The sequence below is a fragment of the Sorex fumeus genome, unplaced genomic scaffold (assembly GCF_029834395.1).
Source record: "Sorex fumeus unplaced genomic scaffold, SorFum_2.1 ptg000073l, whole genome shotgun sequence".
In the NCBI taxonomy this organism is placed as follows: domain Eukaryota; kingdom Metazoa; phylum Chordata; class Mammalia; order Eulipotyphla; family Soricidae; genus Sorex; species Sorex fumeus.
Window position 1 is genome coordinate 4,204,297 of NW_026606130.1, and position 22,056 is coordinate 4,226,352.

Here is a 22,056-nt window from a genome sequence, read left to right on the forward strand (position 1 = left end):
TATAACTGAGTTATTTTTAAGGTTTATTGTTTACAAACTTGATTTTTTTGCATGAGAAAATAGGCAAAACAACTTTCATGAAAGATTCTGAACTAGGCTTACAAAAGGATTTGAGCCAATCTTGGGGGCACTCTTTGAAGTGGGAAGATGTTGAATCACTATTTCTTTAGTGTAATTTCCTTTTTGTGGGACAGCTCTTCTGTCCCTCAAATTTCTATTACCTCTTCGATTTCTCTGACCTTCCAATAAAGCTCACACTCCATACATATTTAATTTGTAGCTTGTCTTCCTAAGTCTTAAGTGAATTGTGAAAAAAAATTGTAAGCTGAGAACACTCCCTTGATCCCACTTTCCCAAATGAAGACTATTCCCTGATGTTATCAATGCCAAGTACACACAACTGTATTATTTTTATCTTGACTGCTAAGTTAAGGAGGAGCAATGAGGAGGCCATCTTACAGAAATTTGGGTCAGAAAACCAAAATATATACTCAGGAACTTTTATTAAAGTATAAGAAACTTATGTGAAAGTAGACAAAAGATTGTTTAATAGGAGAGCAACTCCATGTTTACTGCTAATAAACCAAAGATTTCCATGTATTCTTGAATATATTGTAGGGGAGTGGTCAGAGATGGACAGAGTAGGAAAGTCTATTCTTTCACTGATTCCCTCCCCTCACTCCTGGACTATTGAAGACTCCTTGAGCTGTAATGATTCCACCACCAAGAAATGCTTAATGATTTTTGCTTTGCTAGAACTTTTCTTTCCAGTTTTCTACCATTTTTCACACATAATGCTCATCTTTTCCCCATCTTCTGTCTTTCCTATGAGTAAGTGCAATGAATGAATAAAGACTTGTTGGTACCTGAAAAAATGATAATTTAAAGTTGATTTTAACTATCTAAATTTTAATAAAATTTTATAGATAAATTATATGAATTCTTCAGTTGAAACCAACCAGTGTCTTAACAGATTCTAGATTCAAAATAAGGCAAAAAAGTTAAAATTAAAATACTATTTCATAATGACTGACACTATACTATAGTTGTCAGTTATTTGGCAGAGAAGCACCAGGACTCTGACAAACAGAAACATATCAGAACCAGCAAGGGCACTGATCAATCTCTAGGAACTTCTAATAAAAAATAAGTGCTTTTCACAACAGAAACACCATCTTCACTCCTATGTTCATTGCAGCACTGTTCACTATAGCCAGAATCTGGAAACATCCTAAGTGCCCAAGAACAGATAAATGGATAAAGAAATGGTGACACATCTACATAATGGAATACTATGCAGCTGTTAGGAAAAATAAAGTAATGAAATGTGCCTTTAAATGGGTGGACGAGGAGAGTATCATGCTAACTGAAATCAGTCAGAAGGGGAGGGACAGATATAGAATGATGGCATTCATTTGTGGTATATAAAATAATATAGTGAGGACTAATATAAGTCCTCTACTTATATTAGAGAAAAATAGGGGCTAGGAGCCATAGGGGCCAGAGAAAAATAAGGGCTAGGAGAAATAAGGGCCAGAGAAAAATAGGGGTTAGGAGTACTGGTCAATGGTTGGAACTAACCACAAGTGTGTGGGGGCTGAGGGTAGGTAAGATAGAGAAGAAACCAGTATGACAATAATAGCAGGGAATGATCATGCTAGACAAGATCTGAGTGTTAAAAGTAGGTGAAAGGATATTCTTGATAACCTTTCAGTATCAATACTGCAAACCACAATGCCCAAAGGAGAAAAATGCTTGCCATAGAAGCAGGCAGGAGGTGGGGGGTGTGGGTGATGGTAGGGAATCTGGGGACACTGGTGCTGGGAAATGTACACTGGTGGAGGGACAGGTTTTGTAATATTATATGACAGAAATCTATTCATGAACACCTTTGTAGGGGTCTATCTCACAGTGATTCAATAAAATAGTAAAAAAAGATAGAAAAACCCCGAGAAAAAAATAAATAATATAAGTGTTTTTATATGACGGGCTAGAGAGATAGCACAGGATTATGGCACTTGCCTTGCATGTGTCTGACCCTGGTTTGACCCCAGATACCAGGATATGGTTCCTTAAGCACTGCCAGGAGTGAATCCTGAGCACATAGCTAGTAGACCCTTAGCACCATCAGATGTGACCCACACTCCTCCCCACAATGTATTTATATTAATAGCATTGGCCAATATCTGTGTAACCTAGGGAGGGCTGAACATCTGTTGATATGACAGCTCTTCATGCATATCATCAATAGTAATATAGCAGCTAAACTTAATTATTTCTAGAATGTCTCTTTAAAAGGGTGTTCTCAAAATAAGTTAAAAGAATGAGCACTTTGTGATTTCCTACCCAGGGGTTCCTCTGGTACTCAATTAGGATATTGGGTTACTGAAAAGTTGTAGTTTGGATATTCATTTAACCAAAGTGTAAAACATTGTAAAATGAATGTAGATGATAATGTGATTGTGAAGAACTTCAGCTTCTTCCTAAACGAGAATAATTTGCTTTCTTAAATAACAAACACTTAATACTACAGAAGGTTATTCTAAGATATAGAATCTATTATCTAGAACTTAGATGGCAAAGCAAAACATTTACAACGCACAGCGGGTAGGGCGTTCGCCTTACACGCAGCCAACATGGCCGACCTGAGTTCGATTCCTCCGCCCCTCTCAGAGAGCCCGGCAAGCTACCGAGAGTATTCGATATTCCAGACAGAGTAACAACAAGGTCTCCAATGGAGATGTTACTGGGCCCGCTCGAGCAAATCGACGATCAATGGGAGGGCCTTTGCCTTTACCTTTACCTATTAAGAGAGGAATGGTAATCTAAAAAATTTACATAAATCATGAAATTGAGGAAAGAGGAAGAATAAACACATGTGTCTCCAGAATGAACTCAAGACTTGTTTTCTTTAAATTCAAAAGTGAAAGCTTAGGTCTTCTAATGTAAGGTACTCAAACCCCCAAAAATACTTAGGAGAAATTAAAAAGCAGAGGAAAGCAGAAACAAATCACTACAGAAGTACCAGATGCAAATAGACAATATAAAGTCAAGAAAACAAAAGTCAAATTGCAAAAACATATGAATTCCTAAAATGGCAATAATTTGGGGATCAGTAATTTCTTGAAATGTCAATGAATCAAAATTCCCAGTCAAAAGGCACAGAGAGTCTGGATGGATCAGAAAACAAAATCCAACCTGCTCCTACTTACAAGAACCACATTTACAAGAGCTGACAAAAAAAGAAACAACAACAAGCACAAAATGAAAGTGTAGGGGCTGGAGTGATAGCAGAGCGGGTAGGGCATTTGCCTTGCACGCGACCCACCTGGGTTCGATTCCCAGCATCCCATATGGTCCCCTGAGCACCGCCAGAGGTAATTCCTGAGCACAGAGCCAGGAGTGACCCCTGTGCATTGCCGGGTGACCCAAAAAGTAAAAAAAAAAAAAAAAAGGAAAAGAAAAGAAAGTGTAGAAAACAATCATACAATCTAACTGAAGACCAAAAATGATCAGAGAAAGCCATACTAAAAATGTAATAAGATGTCTGGTTAAAAATTATATACCGATAGAGTGACTAATACATTGAGGTGACTTGGTTTTTACCAACATATATGCACCAAATGAAGGCACAGTATTTTTTTTAAATTTTATTGATTCACCGTGTGTTATACTTACAAGCTTTCATGTTTGAGTTACAATCACACAATGATCAAACACTCATCCCTCCACCACTGCACATTCCCCACCATGAATATCCCCAGTATACCCCCACCTTTCCACCCTCCCACTGCCTCTATGGCGGACAATATTCCCCATACACTCTCTCTACCTTTGGGCATTATGGTTTGCAATGCAGATACTGAGAGATTATCATGTTTGGTCGTTTCAGCACACATCTCCCATCCTGACCGATTCCTCCAACCATCATTGTCTTAATGATTCTTTCTCTATTCCAGCTGTCCTCTCCTTGCCCGTTCATGAGGCAGGCTTCCAACTATGGAGCAATCTTCCTGACTCTTATATCTACTGTCCTTGGGTGTCGGTCTAATGTTACGTTATTTTATACTCCCCAAATGAGTGCAGTCCTTCTATATCTGTCCCTCTCTTTCTGACTCATTTCACATAGCATGATACTCTCTATGTCTATCCATTTATAAGGAAATTTCATGATTTTGAAAGATTTATACTATCTGAAGAGAAACCAGAGTAGGCTGGAGAGATAGCACAGCGGCAGGGCATTTGCCTTGCATGCAGCCAGCCCAGCCAAGCCAGGTTTGATTCCTCTGCCCCTCTCAGAGAGCCCGGCAAGCTACCAAGAGTATTTCACCCGCAAGGCAAAGCCTGGCAAGCTACCCGTGATGTATTCAATATACCAAACAGTAACAAGTCTCAAAATGGAGACTTTACTGGGCCCGCTCCAGCAAATCAATGAACAACAGGAGGACAGTGTTTGTGTTTGCTTTCTTTTCATGACTTCATTTCTCCTAACAAGTGCATAGTATTCCACTGTGTAGATATACCAAAATTTCTTTAATCAGTCGCCTGTTCTCGGGCACTTGGGTTGTTTCCAGATTTTGGCTATTGTGAACAGTGCTGCAATGAACATATAGGTACAGATGTCATCTCTACAGTGCTTTTTTGCATTCTCAGGATATATTCCCAGAAGTGGTATTGTGGGGTCATATGGAAGCTCAATTTCTAGTTTTTGAAGGAGTGTCCATATTGTTTTCCAAAAAGGCTGCACCAGTTGGCATTCCCACCAACAGTGAAAGAGTGTCCCTTTTCCCCCACATCCACGCCAGCACTGGTTGCTTTTGTTCTTTTGAATGTGTGCCAGTCTCTGTGGTGTGAGATGATATCACATAGTTGTTTTGATTATTAGCGATGTGGAGAATTTTTTCATGTGCCTTTTGGCCATTTGTATTTCTTTTTTGAGGAAGCTTCTGTTCATTTATTCTCCCCATGTTTTGATGGGGTTGGAGGTTTTGTTCTTATACAATTCTACTTGTGTCTTGTATATCCTGAATATTAATCCCTTATCAGATGGGTATTGGGTAAATATTATTTCCTACTCTGTGGGCTCTACCAGTGTTTTTTTGGTCACTGTTTCTTTTGAAGTGCAGAAGCTTCTTAGTTTGATGTAGTCCCATTTGTTTATGTTTTTTTCCACTTGCTTGGTCAGTGGTGTTTCACCCTTAAAGATGCTTTTAGCTTCAATATCATGGAGGATTCTGCCTACATTTTCCTCTGTGTAGATTATGGACTTATGTCTGATATTGAGGTCTTTAATCCACTTTGATATGACTTTTTTGCCTGGCTCTAGACAGAGGTCAGAGTTTATTTTTTTTGCAAGTAGCTATCCAGTTTTCCCAGTACCACTTGTTGAAGAGGCTTTCTTTTTCTTTTTTCACAAAAAAAGAGTTTAATTCAGATGGGTTGTTAGCAATACATCAGTCTATTGGGAAGAGACCTTAACTTAACCAATTCTTTTTTTTTCCCCTTAAAATTTTTATTAGTGAAACACTATGAGGTACAGTTTGTAAACTTACAAATTTTTGTGCTTGGGTTTCAGTTATACAATGATCGAATACCCATCCCTCCACCAGTGCCCATTCTCCACCACCACCAGTCCCAGTATCCCTCCCACCCCCTTCCCTCCATCCCACCCTACCACTGTGGCAGGAAACTCCTTTTTGTTATCTCTCTTCTTTTGAGTGCTGTGGTTTGCAAAAGAGACATTGAGTGGCAGTCTTGTTTGGACTATAGTCTACTCTCATCACGCATTTCCCATCCTGAGAGGAATCTCCCAACACCCTTTATTTGGTGCTCCCTTCTCTCTCTGAGCTGCCTTTTCCCCTAGCATGTGCGGCTGTCCTCAAAGCCATGGAGTAATCCTCCCGGTACTTATCTCAGCTATTCTTGGGTGTTAGTCTCCTATTTTGTTACTTTATGTTCCCCAGATGAATGCAATTTTTCTATGTCTATCCCTCTCTTTCTGACTCATTTCACTTAGAATGATACTTTCCATGTAGAACCACTTGTATGTAAATTTCATGACTTCATCCTTTCTGACAGCTACATAGTATTCCATTGTGTAGATGTACCAAAGCTTCTTTAACCAGTCATCTGTTCTTGGGCACTCAGGATTTTTCCAGATTTTAGCTATTGTAAACAGTGCTGCAATGAACAGACAACTGCAGATGTCGCTTCGACTATACTTTTTTGCCTCTCAGGGGTATATTCCCAGGAGTGGAATTGCTGGGTCAAATGGGAGCTCAATTTCTAGTTTTTTGAGAATCGTCCATACTGTTTTCCAGAAGGGCTGAACCAGTCGGCATTCCCACCAGCAGTGAAGGAGGGTCCCTTTCTCACCACATCCGCCCCAGCACCGGTTGCTTTTGTTCTTTTGGATGTGGGCCAGTCTGAAGAGGCTTTCTTTGTTCCACTTCATATTTCTTGCTCCTTTGTCAAAGATTAAGCGGTCATATATTTGGGAATCTGTGACAGAATATTCAACTCTGTTTCTTTGCTCTGTGGTTCTATTTCTAGTCCAATACCATGCTGTTTTAATCACTACTGCATTGTAGTACAGTTTGAAGTTGGGGAAGGTGATGCCACCCATCTTTTTCCCACAGATTGCTTTAGCTATTTGTGGGGGCTTATTGTTCCATAAGAATTTCAGGAGTGTTTTGTCTATTTCTTTGAAAAATGTCATGGGTATCCTGCTAGGGACCACATTAAATTTGTATAGTGCTTTGGGCAGTATTGGAAGGTGCAACTTTCTTAAAGCAATTTCAAAAGACCTGAAAATATACATTACTGGCAACAGAATATACTGGAAGACTAACATCCCACTGTCATCATTGGGCAGATCAACAAATGAAAATAAGGAAATGGGACCTAAGCAAAGAATTGGGAGAACTAGAATTAATAGACATGTACATCCACCCACTGCATACAGTGCACATGCAGCGTTCTATTTCTTTCCCTCTCCCTACCTTCCCCTGTTTATCTCTTTCTTTATCTACTGTGTTTCTGTTTCTCTCTCTCTTTCTCTCTCTCTCTCACACACACACATATACATATGGCTTTCGACATACAAGGCAGGTACCCTATCACTGAACTGATACCTTGGGTCCCTGCACATGGAGCATTTTTTTTTCATGAAGCATTCTTCTTTTTTTTTTTTATTGAATCACTGTGGGAAAGGTTACAAAGCTTTCAGGTTTATGTCTCAGTCATGCAAATATCAAACACATTTCCCTTTACCAATACTTATTTTTTACCATGAAGAACCCCAATAAAACCCCACCCACCACCCCTCCCAGTCCCTGTGGGGCAGATGAATTCTAGTTAACACTCTATCTGCTTTGATTAGATTCATTGTTTCAATAAAAGATTCACCACTATTTTTTAGAGTTTACCCCCCCCCCCCAAATCAGACATGCTGAAAAAGCATTGTGAAGTGATTTGCTTTCTACAGCTGGGTTCAAGAATTAAATGTTGGTTTTGGATTTCTGCTATTTTACCTATTGACCCTGGAGGTATTTCTACTGAAAGTCAGATAGTTAAGAAATTGGTTTCTGTGTTCTGGAGTCGTGGCCGTGCTGGAGAGCCGCTCGCGGGGGGCAACCGGTGGCCTCGGTAGGGCGTGAAGGGCGGAGCGAAACGCCCCCCTTCCCATGAGGTTTTAGTCGCCCCCACACTCCCGGCTCATACCTGCTGTCCACAAGGCTACTCATGGAGCATTCTTTTTTTTTTTTTCCCCCCTTTATTTTATTTTATTTTTTTTAAAGTTGTAGATTTACAATTTTTTGTGCTTTGGTTTCAATTATATAATGATCAGATACCCATCCCTCCACCAGTGCCCATTTTCCACCACCATGGATAATATCCCTCCCACCCCCATCCCCCCATCCCCCCGTCTCTGTGGCAGGGCAATCCCCTGTGTTCTCTCTCTCCTTTTGGGTGTTGTGGTCTGCAAAAGAGGCATTGAGTGGCAAACATGTTCAGTCCATAGTCTACTTTCGACATGCATCTCCCCTCCTGGGAGGATCCTCCAAACATCCTTTATTTGGTGCTCCCTTCTCTATCTGAATAGCCCTTTCCTCTAGGATACCCGGCTGGCCTCTAAGTTATGGAGTAATCCTCCTGGTGCTGATCTCAGCTATTCTTGGGTATTAATCTCATACTTTGTTACTTTATATCCCCCAGATGAATGCAATCTTTCTATGTCTATCCCTCTCTTTCTGACTCATTTCGCTTAGCATGATACTTTCCATATTGTACCACTTGTATGTAAATTTCATGACTTCATCTTTTCTAAGAGCTACATAGTACTCCATTGTGTAGATGTACCAAAGTTTCTTTAACCAGTCATCTGTTCTTGGGCATTCAGGTTTCTTCCAGTTTCTGGCTATTGTAAACAGGGCTGCAATGAACAAACAAGTGCAGATGTCACTTCGACTATACATTTTTGCCTCTCTGGGATATATTCCCAGGAGTGGTATTGCTGGGTCAAATGGGAGCTCAATTTCTAATTTTTTGAGAATCGTCCATACTGTTTTCCAGAAGGGCTGAACCAGTGGACATTCCCACCAACAGTGAAGGAGTGTCCCTTTCTCGCCACATCCACGCCAGCATCGGTTGCTTTTGTTCTTTTGAATTTGGGCCAGTCTCTGAGGTGTGAGATGGTATCTCATTGTGGTTTTGATCTGCATCTTCATGGAGCATTCTTAAGGATAGAAAAGATACTGGGACACAAACCAAATGTCCATAAAATATCAGATCTCTTTTCAGCCACATGCTCTATCAGTAAAAATTAACCATAAAAGGAAATCCAGGAAAAGCTCAAATACTTGGAGTCTAAATGACATACTACAAGCAACTATTATGTCAAAGCGAAAATCAAAGAAAAAGATTTATGAAATGAGCAAGATTAAAGACATGGGCTATCATAAACTATGGGAGCAGTACTAAGAGGGAAGTTCATAGAATTATGGGCTTACATGATGAAAGAAGAAAAACTTAATTTCATGTCTCATGAAACTAGAAAACTAAATGCAAATGAAACCCACAGTAAATGAAGGAAAATAAAAAATATTCATAGAATTAAGTTGTGCCAAAGTCAAATTCAGTACTGATGGTTAGTGAACCAGTATCTGGTTTTTCAAGGGAATAAACAATTAGCTTGACTTGCAGAGGCAAAATGATAGAAAACAAATAATGTGAGAAACAGAAGAGGAAAAGTTACCTCAGATATGTCAAATATAAAATTGAGGGGCCAGAGTGATATATCATACAGTGGTTAAGGTGCTTGCCTTGCATGCAGCCAACCTGGGTTTGATCCACAGCACCCCAGAAATGATTCCTGAATGCAGAGCCTTTGCACTGCTAGGTGTGGCCAAAACAAAGAGAGAAAGAAAGAAATATAAAATTTATTAATCGATTGCTTTTAACTACTTTTTGCTACTAAGCTGGAGAACCCAGAAAGAATCGATGAATTTGTAAGAGTAGAAATACCAGAATAGATCAATTACATGTAAGGAAATTCAGATAGTAATCAAAAGTCCCCCCAAGTCTAGATGTTTTTACTAGTGGGTTCTAACCAAACCTTTAGTATACCTATTCCTTATTCTTTTTTTTTTAATTTTCTCAAACATTTATTATGAAAATAAACTAAGATCATTTCAATGTTGGACATACTACTGTACCTAATCATAATCAGTGTTATACCTCTGTAATTTTAACACTATCATTATGCAAAATATAATCAAACTGCATTGCATTTTATAGATACCCTTAAATATTACCCTAAATGATGTCTAGAATGATTTTTTAAGTATAAGAAAGAAAACATTTCAATTCTGTCTTCAAAAGAAAATAATTGTTTAATTGCTAATTAACAATTTTCTTGATTGAATCACCATGAGATAGAACACTACAAAATTGTTCATGACTGCATTTCAATCGATGCCCCAACACTCATCCCTCCACCAGTGTAAGTTTCCAGCACCAGTGTTCCAAGTTTCCCCCCTACTCCTTCAAGTCACCACCCCAGCTTGCCTCTATGGCAGGTACCTCTGTCTCCCCGTCTCTCTGTCTCTGTCTCTGTCTCTCTCTCTCTCTCCCTCTCTCTCTCATTTTAGGGATCACGGTTTGTAATACAGATACTGAAAGGTTATCATGTATATCCCTTTACCTGCTTTCAACACTCAACTCTTTTCCAGAGTGATCATTTCCAACTAGTATTTATCATAATGGCTCCTCCTCTAACTTAACATCCATCTCCCACGCCGTTGACCAACCATTGACCAGCCCTTCTGCCAGTTTTCCCTTACTTTAGATATTAGTTTCATTCTTTTTTATATCCCACAAATAAATGCAGTCATTCTATATCTGTTCCTCTTCTTCAGAATCATCACACTTCAGAATCATCAGCATGATACTCTCCAGGACTATTCATTCATAGGCAAATTACATGACCTTCCTAACAACTGTGTAGTAATCCATTTGTGTAGATGTTCCATACTTTCTTTATCCATATCTCATTGTTTTGATTTGCATCTCCCAATGATTATGATGTAGAGTATTTTATGTGCCTTTTGGCAATTTGAATTTCTTTGAGGAATTTCTGTTATTTTTGATAGTTTTATTTTCTTGTAAAGTTCTACCAGTGCCTTGTATATATTTGATATTAACCCCATATCAGATGGGTATTGGGTAAATAGTTTTCCAATTCCATGGGCTCTCTTTCTATCTTGGTCACTGTTTACTTTTTATGTAGGAGTACTGCTATTTATTCAGCCACTGATTAAGCTGATTGAAGCAGCCATGAACTCTGCATTATTTTTTTTTAATTTTTAATTTTTTTTTAAATTTTCATAAAGTTGTTCCCCATAATTGTTTGCATCCAGTATTTCAACAACAATCCCACCACCATTGCACCTTCCCATCACCACTACTTCAAATCTTCCCACCACCAACCCAGCCTGCCCCCATAGGCAGATGGTAAATAATTTATTTTGTACTGCTTGCCATGAATTGCAATGTCACATGGTTGTGAAAATGGTTGTGTGCTCCTCGAATTCTAAATTTTTTAAATATTTGGGGTCCGCAGCCATCTCTGATGAGTACTCCTCTCCTCAGTTGTGAGTGTCTGCATCATGGCCATTGAGGCACTTAAATGGCCTGCTTTTGATCTCTTTTGAGATTTATTTTATGAGTCTCTGAAGCAAGGCTGATAAATGAGTTTGTATAGCTGAGGCAGAGGAGGTTCGTGGGAGTTACTCCAACATACCTAACTTTGGCCCTTTAATTTCTGGGAAACTTGTTCCCAAGTTGTTGGTGTCTGGTCAGAGTCACAGGGACAGTTTGGGGTATCATGAAGCCTGAAGGCACCATCAGACTGCTGATGCGTTTGTCCCACAGGTACAGGTTGACCTACTGGATAGCATCATACCCCTAGATAACTGTTGCTTTTGAGGTGCAGAAGTTTCTTAGTTTTATGTAGCCCCATTTGTTTATCTTTGCTTCCACTTGCTTGGTCAGCAGTTTCATATTTGAAGATGCCTTGAGTTTCAGTGTCGTGAATGGTTTTGCCTATATTTTCTTTAATGTATCTTATGAATTCAGGTCTGATATTCAGATCTTTAATCCATTTTGATTTGACTCTTGTGTATGGTGTTAGGTAGAAGTCAGAGTTCAGTTTTTTACGTGTAGCTGTCCAGTTTTTCCAGCACCACTTGTTAAAGAAATTGCATCATACCCAACAACAAACTGCATTCATTGACTTTAAAGTATACTTGAATAAAGGCAGATTCTCAGACCAATGGAATAGAACTAAGACCTCAGACATAAACAACCCCTCAGATGTGTAGATGGCATGTTAATGAAAAAAGAGCTAGATGTTTTCAACTGAAGAAGAAAAGCATCTTCAATAAGTCATGCTGGGAAAATTGCATAACCAGATGGGAAAAAAATGAAATCACCCTGTACATGAAGGTTAATTCAAAATGGGTTAAAGACCTTATTAAAATTCATTAAATGTCTCAACGAAAATGTATACAGAACTCTATGATATAGATTTCAGTGGTATCTTCATAGACGATACTGTTTGCAAAGAAAACAAAAGCAGAAGTAAACAAATGAGACTTCATCAAACTTAAGAGCTTATGCAGTGTTAAAATGAAAGGATACTCTAACATTGACCCACTCTAAATCTCACAGAGGCCAAATATCCAAGATATATAAAATACAAAACTTAGCAACCAAAAAATTAACAACCTATCAAAATTTTTGGAAGAGGAGCAAATCAGACACTTCCTCAAATAAGATATACAGGTTGCAGATAGCCATATTTAAAAGGTATTAGTCTCACTTATTATTAGGGAAATAGAAGTCAAAGTGACCCCAAGGTTTTACATCACACCAGTGATAATGGCCTATGTCAGAATGATTGGAAACCACCAGTGTTAGGAGGCATATGACAAAAAAAGGAGTCCTCGTTCACTCGTGGTGGGAATGTCATCTGGCTAAGCCTTTTGGAAAGCAGTATGGAGATCTCTCAAAACCTTCAGAAGTCAATGACCTGGTGATACCAGTTCCTGCCATCTATCCTAACAACACAAAAGTATTAATTTGGAAAGATATATGCATACCAGTGCAGCACTATTTATATTAGCTAAGATCTTGAAACAACCAAAGTGCTCAATTATATATAAATTGTGATATATATATATATATATATATATATATATATATGTAGTGGGATACCACTCAGCTATAAGAAAAGATGAAATCTTGCTTTTACTACAACTTGGGTGGAACTAGATGGTGTGATGTTATGCAAAATAAGTTAGAGAGAGGAACAAATGCTAGATGAGTTTACTTGTATGTGGTACATAAATAAAAAAAGCCAGGAGCTGGACAATATCCAGTGAAAATAAACCCATAAACCCTTAGATTTCACAACTGAACTGAGGTTACCGAGTTGGGAACTGGAGAGAGTTGAGGGGTGGTGTTTAAAGGAAGGACTAGAAGTAACATAGGACATTATGAAGGCTTTTTGTAGCGTGGTAACTTTGTACATCAAAAACATAAATACTATGGAGAGGTGGTACAGAAGGTAAATCTCTTGCCTTGCACATACCTGACCCAGGTTCAATCCCTGGCATCCCATATGGTTCCCCAAGCCTGCCAGGAGTGATTCCTGAGCACAGAGCCAGGAGTTACCGCTGAATGTCACTGGGTGTGACCCACACACACAAAAAAGCATAAACATTAATACCACTGTAACCATGTTACCAATAGAATATTTTTTAAAAGCAAGCATTGTTAAAAATTTGTTGAAATTATGGCTATCTGGCTAAAGCTGTATTTATTGTAATCTCAAGTAGTACATAGAATTAATGTCAGCTCATTCAGTCTTTAAATCAGTTTAGGATGAACATTGCCAAGTTGAATGAAAAAGCTTCATGTATGGAGTGATAGTGCAGTTGGTAGGGCTTTGTCTTGCACACAACCAACCCAGGTTCAATTCCACCATCCCTCTCGGAGAGCCTGGCAAGCTACCAAGAGTATCCTGCCCACACGGCAGAGCCTGGCAAGCTCCCCGTGGCAAATTCGATATGCCAAAAGTAGTAACAACAAGTCTCACAATGGAGACGTTACTGGTGTCCGCTCAAGCAAATTGATGAACAGTTGGAGGACAGTGCCACAGTGCTACTAATAAATCAGAAAACACATAGTTGATTTTAGTAATTTAGTTTCTTATCAAAAATTTACTTACCTAAAGTTTGAAAGCTTGAATTCTTAAAACGTTTCAGTTTTTAAAAAGAATAACATTTTTTAAATGCAGCAAAAAAGTTATAAAAGCTCAATTTCCTTATTATCTGGGAATTTTAGGAATGTTCTGTTTATCTAAGCACTTTTCCTATAAATCAGTGAAAAAGGTCTCCATTAATTTAAGAGGTTTCATAATCATGTTGGTTATAATATCTGGAGGTGGGAAAATGTTCTGCAGTGAAAGCTAAAGACCTTTTTGAATCGTGGACATCCTGATTATATTATTCAAGCTATTGCTGTAGGGAGATTGCACATTAATGATGAAATTTTTAAAGAAATGGAAGGGAGCCAAGATTTTTATAGAGAAAGCTAAACAAGAGAATCAGTTGAATGTCTTATAGGAAGCATAAAGACGGCTTTATTCTTTAATTTTTTAGGTTTGGGCCGTACCTGTCAATGCTTATGGCTCAGTCTTGGCAGGCTCAGGGGTCCATACGGTGTGTCAAGGATTAAACCAGGGTCTGCCGCATGCAAGGCAAATGCCTGGTACATTGTACTATGCCTTCAACCGCTAAGATGGTTTTATCTCTCAATTTGGCAGGGCAGTATGATCCTTTGATCTAAACTGTTTTTTCAGAAAACTATAGGATTAAGATTTCTGGTTCATCACTAAATACCAAAAGCACAGAACTCAGATAAAATTCCAGTACTGCCAATGACTCTGATTTGTCAATATTTTTATATAAAATTTTTCAGTATTCTCCATTTTATATTATTTATCCATTGTGTGTGTATCAAGTCAGAAATCTTTTTTGTTTGGTTGGTTTGCTTTGCTTTTCTGTACCTATGTCTTGTCTCCCCAACATATTTGATGGCTCTCTGAGAGAAAGTACTACATCTTATATTGATACCTGTTCCTTCTTCTCATTGCCCTCCTTTTACTTAACAGTTAGTATTCCATCCTAGCTACCCAAAGTTTGTTATTGATGATGAAGATATATCTCTTTGATGTGCTAAGACAGCAGACTTATGAAATGTAAGCTTTTCATGTTCAAAAAGAGCATCCAAGACCTTTCAGAGTTTTTTAAATTGTTTCCCCCTTTTTGAGGGGGATGGGGAGGGGAAGAGGCCACATCTAGCTTTCTTCTGGGCTTCCTCTTCGCTAAGGGGTCACTGGCAGTGGGTGTTCAGGGCACCACATATGGTGCTCAGGACTGAACCAGAGTCAAGCAAGCACCTGAACCCCATACTATCTCTCCAGCTCTACACATTTGATTCTAATTTACTAAGAATTCTTGGATTGGCACATCTTTTTATTCATTTTCCCTGGTTGCATGCCTAAGGTCAAACTGTTCTTCTGCTAGATGACCACTTTCATGGAGCAAAGCCAGCATCGAGTGATAATTCTTTCTTCCCAAGTTACCTATTCCATTGATTGTGAACCAGAACATTGTTAAGAATATGAGATGTTCTTATGGAACAGATTTTATTAAAATGTGTACACATTCTGTAGCACTAGAAAGAATGTACAGTATTATAGCTGTAAAAATCCCATCTTAAGTCACTATCATCCATAAAATTTGGTTTTAAGAACAGTATCAAGAATTGCTTAGTAAAATGGGCTAGATATTTGAGGGATCTGTGGAAATAAAAGAAATAAACTTTAAGGATGAGACCTTAACGTTTTTGGTTAGGGTCAGGAAGTTAAATCAAAGGGCTTGAGCACATGCTTTGCATGCAGATGGCCCAGAATAAATCCCTGACATTGCATGGTCACCTAAGCATCACTGGGAACGACCTCCAAGTATTGAACTGGGTGTGGCATTTGAGCACTGCTGAGTGTTGCCCAAAAGCAAAAACTTGACACTGTGGCAAGGTAACATATTTGTATCTAAATCATTAGACCCAATAATAATCAAGCCATGGGACCCAAACTACAATGATTAGAGTTAAGGCCTGTCAAGTATTCAGGTACAGAGTGGAAAGGGAACCTGGGGTCATAAGTGGAGGGATGAGGTTACGGGGGTTGGGTGGGATTGGAAGTGGGAACATGTATGCCTGAAACCTTATTATAAACAACACTATAAATCATCGTGTCTAAATTAAAAAATTAAATAAAAAGATATATATGCTCGATGTAATTTTACTTCATGTCTATTCAAAAGACTTAATGGAAGTACAATAAAAGTAGGTTGAGAAGAGTTTAAAGTAGCATATTAAGGGTATGGGAGATAGTACAGTGGAGAGGTCACTTCCCTTGCATATGGCTCACCCTGATTCTATTCACAGCTTCCCATATGGTCTGCCAAGTCCTTCCTTGAGTGATCCCTGAGTACAGAACCAGGAGTAAGCCCTGAGCACAGCCAGATGTAGCCCCAAAGCTGTGCAAAACGTCGCATATTATAATTTATAGCTAAAAAATTAACTGCCAGTGGAGTTACTGATGACAGTTTTACTCCAGGAAACAAAAGTAACTTTAAAAGAGACTGCTTTAGTCACTGTTGTAACAATCACTTTTACAGAAAGGCATCATCAGTATACAGCCCAGATTATAAATTTATACATTCTCTGCTCAGTTTCTATGAGCAAGTGCTAAGATTTACTACATATATATATACAAATATGCATACTCAAAATTTCTATCATATCCAAAGGTCAGTACAAAGAATCGAACTTCCAACATCTATAGCTAAGCAAAATTATCTTTGAAGTCTCTTCTAGATATTATTTGCTTTATAGTGCCATAATTGATTATCATATATTGAATGATTCTTGAATCATTAGATGGTTTGTTCAATATAACATTTATAAAATTCTAATCCTTTAAAAATTTGCTATCTTGAATGGAAAATGTTACCAATTGATTCCAATATTTAGTTTACCAAAACACTGAATTCCCTCATCATTCTGGACCAATTACTATATAATCTTTGTGGGTAGATTTTTGTTTTTCTTAGAAGGAGCAATTGTAAGGGAGTAGAGTCTCAGGGGTTATATCCTTGGCTGTAAAGATTCCCTTGGATTGCTTTTTGCTGTTGGCTATAGCAACTTGTTTTCTTGCAGAGATGAAGCATCTGGTTTTTGTTATCTCAATGATGCTGTCCTGGGAATATTGCGACTGAGAAGGAAATTTGACCGTATTCTCTATGTGGATTTGGATCTGCACCACGGAGATGGTAAGCCCTTCACTTTCAAATATGCTTTTCAGCTACAAGAGCAGGTTTTTTTAAATCAGTAGATCTGTTTCTAGGCAACTGATAAAAAGAGAAATACCATTTACAGTTTTTCTAATGAAGCTAGAGAGTCTTCTTTACAGCTAAAAATTTTATTGACCGCAAACCCTTTCCAACCTTTCATCTCCCCCACTATATTTTGCACACAGTGTAAGAATAATTTTATTGTGATTTGTTAGTTTCTTTCTTTTGATTATTTTTATTCCACACGAGAGAAACCATTCAGCAGTTATATTTCACATTTTCACTTACTTTGTTTATAAAATTACCTGAAGTTCTATTTATTTTGTTGAAAAAAGTACAATTTCATCTTTTTCCCCCAGTAAGGTAAAATGTTTTTTTTCCAAGCCAGATTGTATTTTCTATTGATGTGTCATTGACTTACGATAATATGGAATTTCACCTTTTTAGTTTCATACCTGTATCTGAATGGATTTTTCAACACATCTACCATTAAAGTTTCCATGCCATCACACCAACAAAAAAGGCCCCGTTATTAATTCCCTCTCTTCACCATAGTTTTCACCCAATCTAGGAATTGGTTTTATTGTTTCTTACCAGCTCATTTGCTTTAGCAGTTCATATTCCACTTATGAATGAAACTGTCCAGTAATTATATTTTGCTTCCTTATTTCACTTAGTGTAATTGCCTCAAGATCCATCCATGCTGGATCTGAGAAGATGACTCACAAAACTGAGTATAAATTTTGCATGTGGGAGCTCCAAGTTGAAGCCCCAGCACCATGATCCCAGAAGCACCCCTAAACACTGCACCAGGGAAAGCATCCTGAGTACCACCATTGATTCATGTTGTCCTAAAATCATATAAAGTTTTCATCTTTTCAATGGAAGAGTAATACTCCATGCAGTATAAAGTCAATAGCTTTTTTATCCAGTCATCTCTGTATAGAGATTTAGGTAGAGTCCATAATTTAGCTATTACTAATAATGCTGCTGTCAACATAGACATGTTTTTTGTTTGGCTTTTTTTTGGGGGGGTACACCCAGAGCTCAGGACTTGCTGGCAGAGATCCTGTCATCAAATGAGTAGCCAGGGATCAAACCCAGGTCAGCTGGGTACAAGGAAAGTGCCCTACCCGTTGTACCCATTGTATTATCTCTCCGGCTCCTTTCTTTCCTTTGTATTGCTGTATATTTTTACTGGGCCGAAGCGATAGCATAGCGGGTAGGGCATTTGCCTTGCACGTGGCTGACCCAGGTTTGATTCCTCCGCCTCTCTCTGAGTGCCCGGCAAGCTACTGAGAGTATTCTGCACGGCAAAAAAGCCTGGCAAGCTCTCCGTGATGTATTCAATATGCCAAAAACTGTAACAAGTCTCACAATGGAGATGTTACTGGTGCCCACTTGAGCAAATCGATGAACAATGAGAGGACAGTGCTATACATTGCAGTGCTATATATTTACTGACTTATTGGTTTATAATTTTATGGAATTTCAAGCGTTCTCATTGGTGTATGATCATCACATGACACTTCCCTGTCAAATTTTTAGTGCCATACCACCACCCCAACTCCTCAGTATTCACACAAACCTTCCTTTCCTCTGGCTATTAGCATCGTTTTTGTTGAATCTAGGATATAGTTTCCCTGTCTCTTGCCAGTTTATTCTCTTCAGTAATTAGTATTTCACATATGAGTGAAACCCTCCCATCATGGTCATTTACTTCCTTACTTCCTTCCAATCATTTTGTCCCAAATTGCACAATTTCATCTTTTTAAAATGAAAGGCTAGGATTATTTTGAGTATGTGTATATATGTAACACAAATTTTTATCTAGTCATCTGGTATTGACATGTAGGATGATTCTATGTTTTATCTATTTTTATTGTGCTGCTATGAACATAGACATGCAGATATCCTGTCAAATTTGTTTTCTCATTATCTAGAAGTGAAATTCTGAATAATATGGAATTCTCACTCCTATTTTTAAAGAAATATCCATATTATTTTCCATAGAGGCTACAATTTATATTCCCACCAACAATATGCCAGGGTTGTTTTTCCTTGCCAACAATTATTGTTTCCTATCATTACTAAATAGATTCTCGTGAGTATGAGGTGATACCTCTTTATAGTTCTTATTTGTATTTCCCTAATAAGTAATGCTGAACATATTTTCATGTATCTTAGGTCCATCTACGTGTTTGCTTTGAGAAGCATCTTCTCAGAACTATTGTTCATTTTTGGTTGAGTTGCTTGATTTTTTTTGTACAGTTGTGTTCTTTATATATTTTTATATTATCCCTTGTCAGAGGCAGGGTGTGAAAAATACCTTCTCCCAGTTATCAGGTTTTCTTTTTGGTCTTGTGGTAGTTCATTTTGCTTTGTGAAAAGCTTTCTATCTATATTGTCCCATTTGTTTGGTTTAGTTTTCCTTCCTATTGGAATTGAGTCTCCAAATACATCTCTAAAGTTGAAGTCCTAGAGTGTATCACTTACATGTTCTTCTATATGTTTTATTGATTTAGTTCTTATATCCGTATCTTTAAACCATTTGAGTTCATATTTGTGTATGGCTAATAGTGATTTTGTGTGTGGCTGTTTTTTTTTAAAAAATAAGCTTTATCTTCTCCATTGTATAAGCTTGATTCCTTTGTTAAAGATTACACATATGTATGTGTGCATTTATTTCTGGGCACTTTTCCATTTCATTGGTCTGCCTGTTTCTGTTCCAATACTATTTAAATTACTATTGTTTTGTAATATATTTTGAAGTTGTGATTATAATGCCTCTATTTTTTTCTCTCAAAATTGCTTTGGTTATTTAGGATCCTTTGTGGTTCCATACAAAGTTTAGAACTATTTGTTCTATTTCCTTGAAAATGTCTTTGGGTTTTTTATGAGGATTATGTTAAATATGTTGATTACTCTAGCTAAGATGACCATCTTAATAATGCTTATTCTTCTATTCCATGAGCAGATGTCTTTCCATTTCCTGCTTCTTCTATGTCTCATTATAATGTTGTATAATTTTCAATCTATAGGTCTCTTGCCTTAAATTTATACCCAGATATTTTATCTTTTTAGATGCTGCTATAAATAGAAATTATTTTTCATAATTTCCCTTTCCTTTGTTTCATATAGAAATGCAACACATTTCTGCATGTTAATTTTGTATAGTCTATATTATTAAACTTACTCTAATAATTTTGTGATGTATTTTGGGTTTTTTATGTTAGCATCATGTCATTTATAAATAGTTTGAGTTATTTGCAAGTTAAGATGACTTTTACAGCTTTTACTTGCTTAACTTCTCTGTTGAGGTCTTCCAAAACCTTTTTGAGAAGTAGTGATCAGAGTAGACATCCTTGTCAAGTTCGAGATCTTAGAAGGAAAACTTTCATTTTTCACCCTTGAATATGATGTTAGTTATGGGTTTGTCTATATGTCTTCTACTTTTGTGAGACTTGTCTTCTCTATCCTCATTAAAAATTTATTTTTTAAGCACATGAGAAAATGCTCTACATCATTAATCATCAGGGAGATGCAGATCAAAACCACAATGAGATACCATCTCACACCTCAGAGACTGGCCCACATTCAAAAGAACAAAAGCAACCGATGCTGGCGTGGATGTGGCGAGAAAGGAACACTCCTTCACTGTTGGTGGGAATGTCCACTGGTTCAGCCCTTCTGGAAAACAGTATGGACGATTCTCAAAAAATTAGAAATTGAGCTCCCATTTGACCCAGCAATACCACTCCTGGGAATATATCCCAGAGAGGCAAAAATGTATAGTCGAAGTGACATCTGCACTTGTTTGTTCATTGCAGCACTCTTTACAATAGCCAGAAACTGGAAGAAACCTGAATGCCCAAGAACAGATGACTGGTTAAAGAAACTTTGGTACATCTACACAATGGAGTACTATGTAGCTGTTAGAAAAGATGAAGTCATGAAATTTACATACAAGTGGTACAATATGGAAAGTATCATGCTAAGCGAAATGAGTCAGAAAGAGAGGGATAGACATAGAAAGATTGCATTCACCTGGGGGATATAAAGTAACAAAGTATGAGATTAATACCCAAGAATAGCTGAGATCAGCACCAGGAGGATTACTCCATAACTTAGAGGCCAGCCGGGTATCCTAGAGGAAAGGGCAGTTCAGATAGAGAAGGGAGCACCAAATAAAGGATGTTTGGAGGATCCTCCCAGGAGGGGAGATGCATGTCGAAAGTAGACTATGGACTGAACATGTTTGCCACTCAGTGCCTCTTTTGCAGACCACAACACCCAAAAGGAGAGAGAGAACACAGGGCATTGCCCTGCCACAGAGACAGGGGGGATGGGGGGATGGGGGTGGGAGGGATATTATCCATGGTGGTGGAAAATGGGCACTGGTGGAGGGATGGGTATCTGATCATTGTATAATTGAAACCAAAGCACAAAAAATTGTAAATCTACAACTGTAAAAAAAAAATAAAATAAAATAAAGGGAAAAAAATTTATTTTTTTTTTCACATATGGTTTTAAATGGGCTGGAGCGATAGCACAGCAGTAGGATGTTTGCCTTGCAAGCGGCCAACATGGCCGACCCGAGTTCGATTCCTCCACCCCTCTAGGACAGCCCGGCAAGCTACTGAGAGTATCTCGCCCGCATGGCAGAGCCTGGCAAGCTACCCGTGACATATTCAATATGCCAAACACAGTAACAACAAGTCTCACAATGGAGACGTTTCTGGGCCCACTGGAGCAAATCAATGGTTTTTAAATCTTGTTGAATTATTTTTTCTTTGGATCTGATCGTGTGATTTTTATCTTTTGCTGATGCAGCATATTACATTTGCATATGTTGATGCATACTTGCATCCCTGAAATAAATCCAACTTGGTCTTGATAAGTGATCCTCACGATGTATTTCAGTTTGCTAAGATTTTTTTAATGCTTCTTTGCATCTGTATTTATCAGATGCTGATCTATAGTTTTAATACTGTTTTTGTCTGGTTTTGGAAAAAGAATAATATTGGCCTCATAAAATATGTGTTAAACTGTTTTGTCCTCAGCAACGTTT

At 38.0% G+C, this 22,056-nt stretch overlaps 1 protein-coding gene across 1 annotated transcript in view; it reads left to right on the forward strand.

Annotated features, from left to right (window-relative positions):
* Positions 1-22,056, forward strand: part of HDAC8 (histone deacetylase 8) — a 425,847-nt gene that overhangs the window by 102,266 nt on the left and 301,525 nt on the right. Inside the window, exon 5 of the mRNA XM_056130090.1 lies at positions 16,852-16,964. Within this exon, the coding sequence (XP_055986065.1) occupies positions 16,852-16,964 (113 nt within the window). The remainder of the gene's footprint in view (positions 1-16,851; positions 16,965-22,056) is intronic.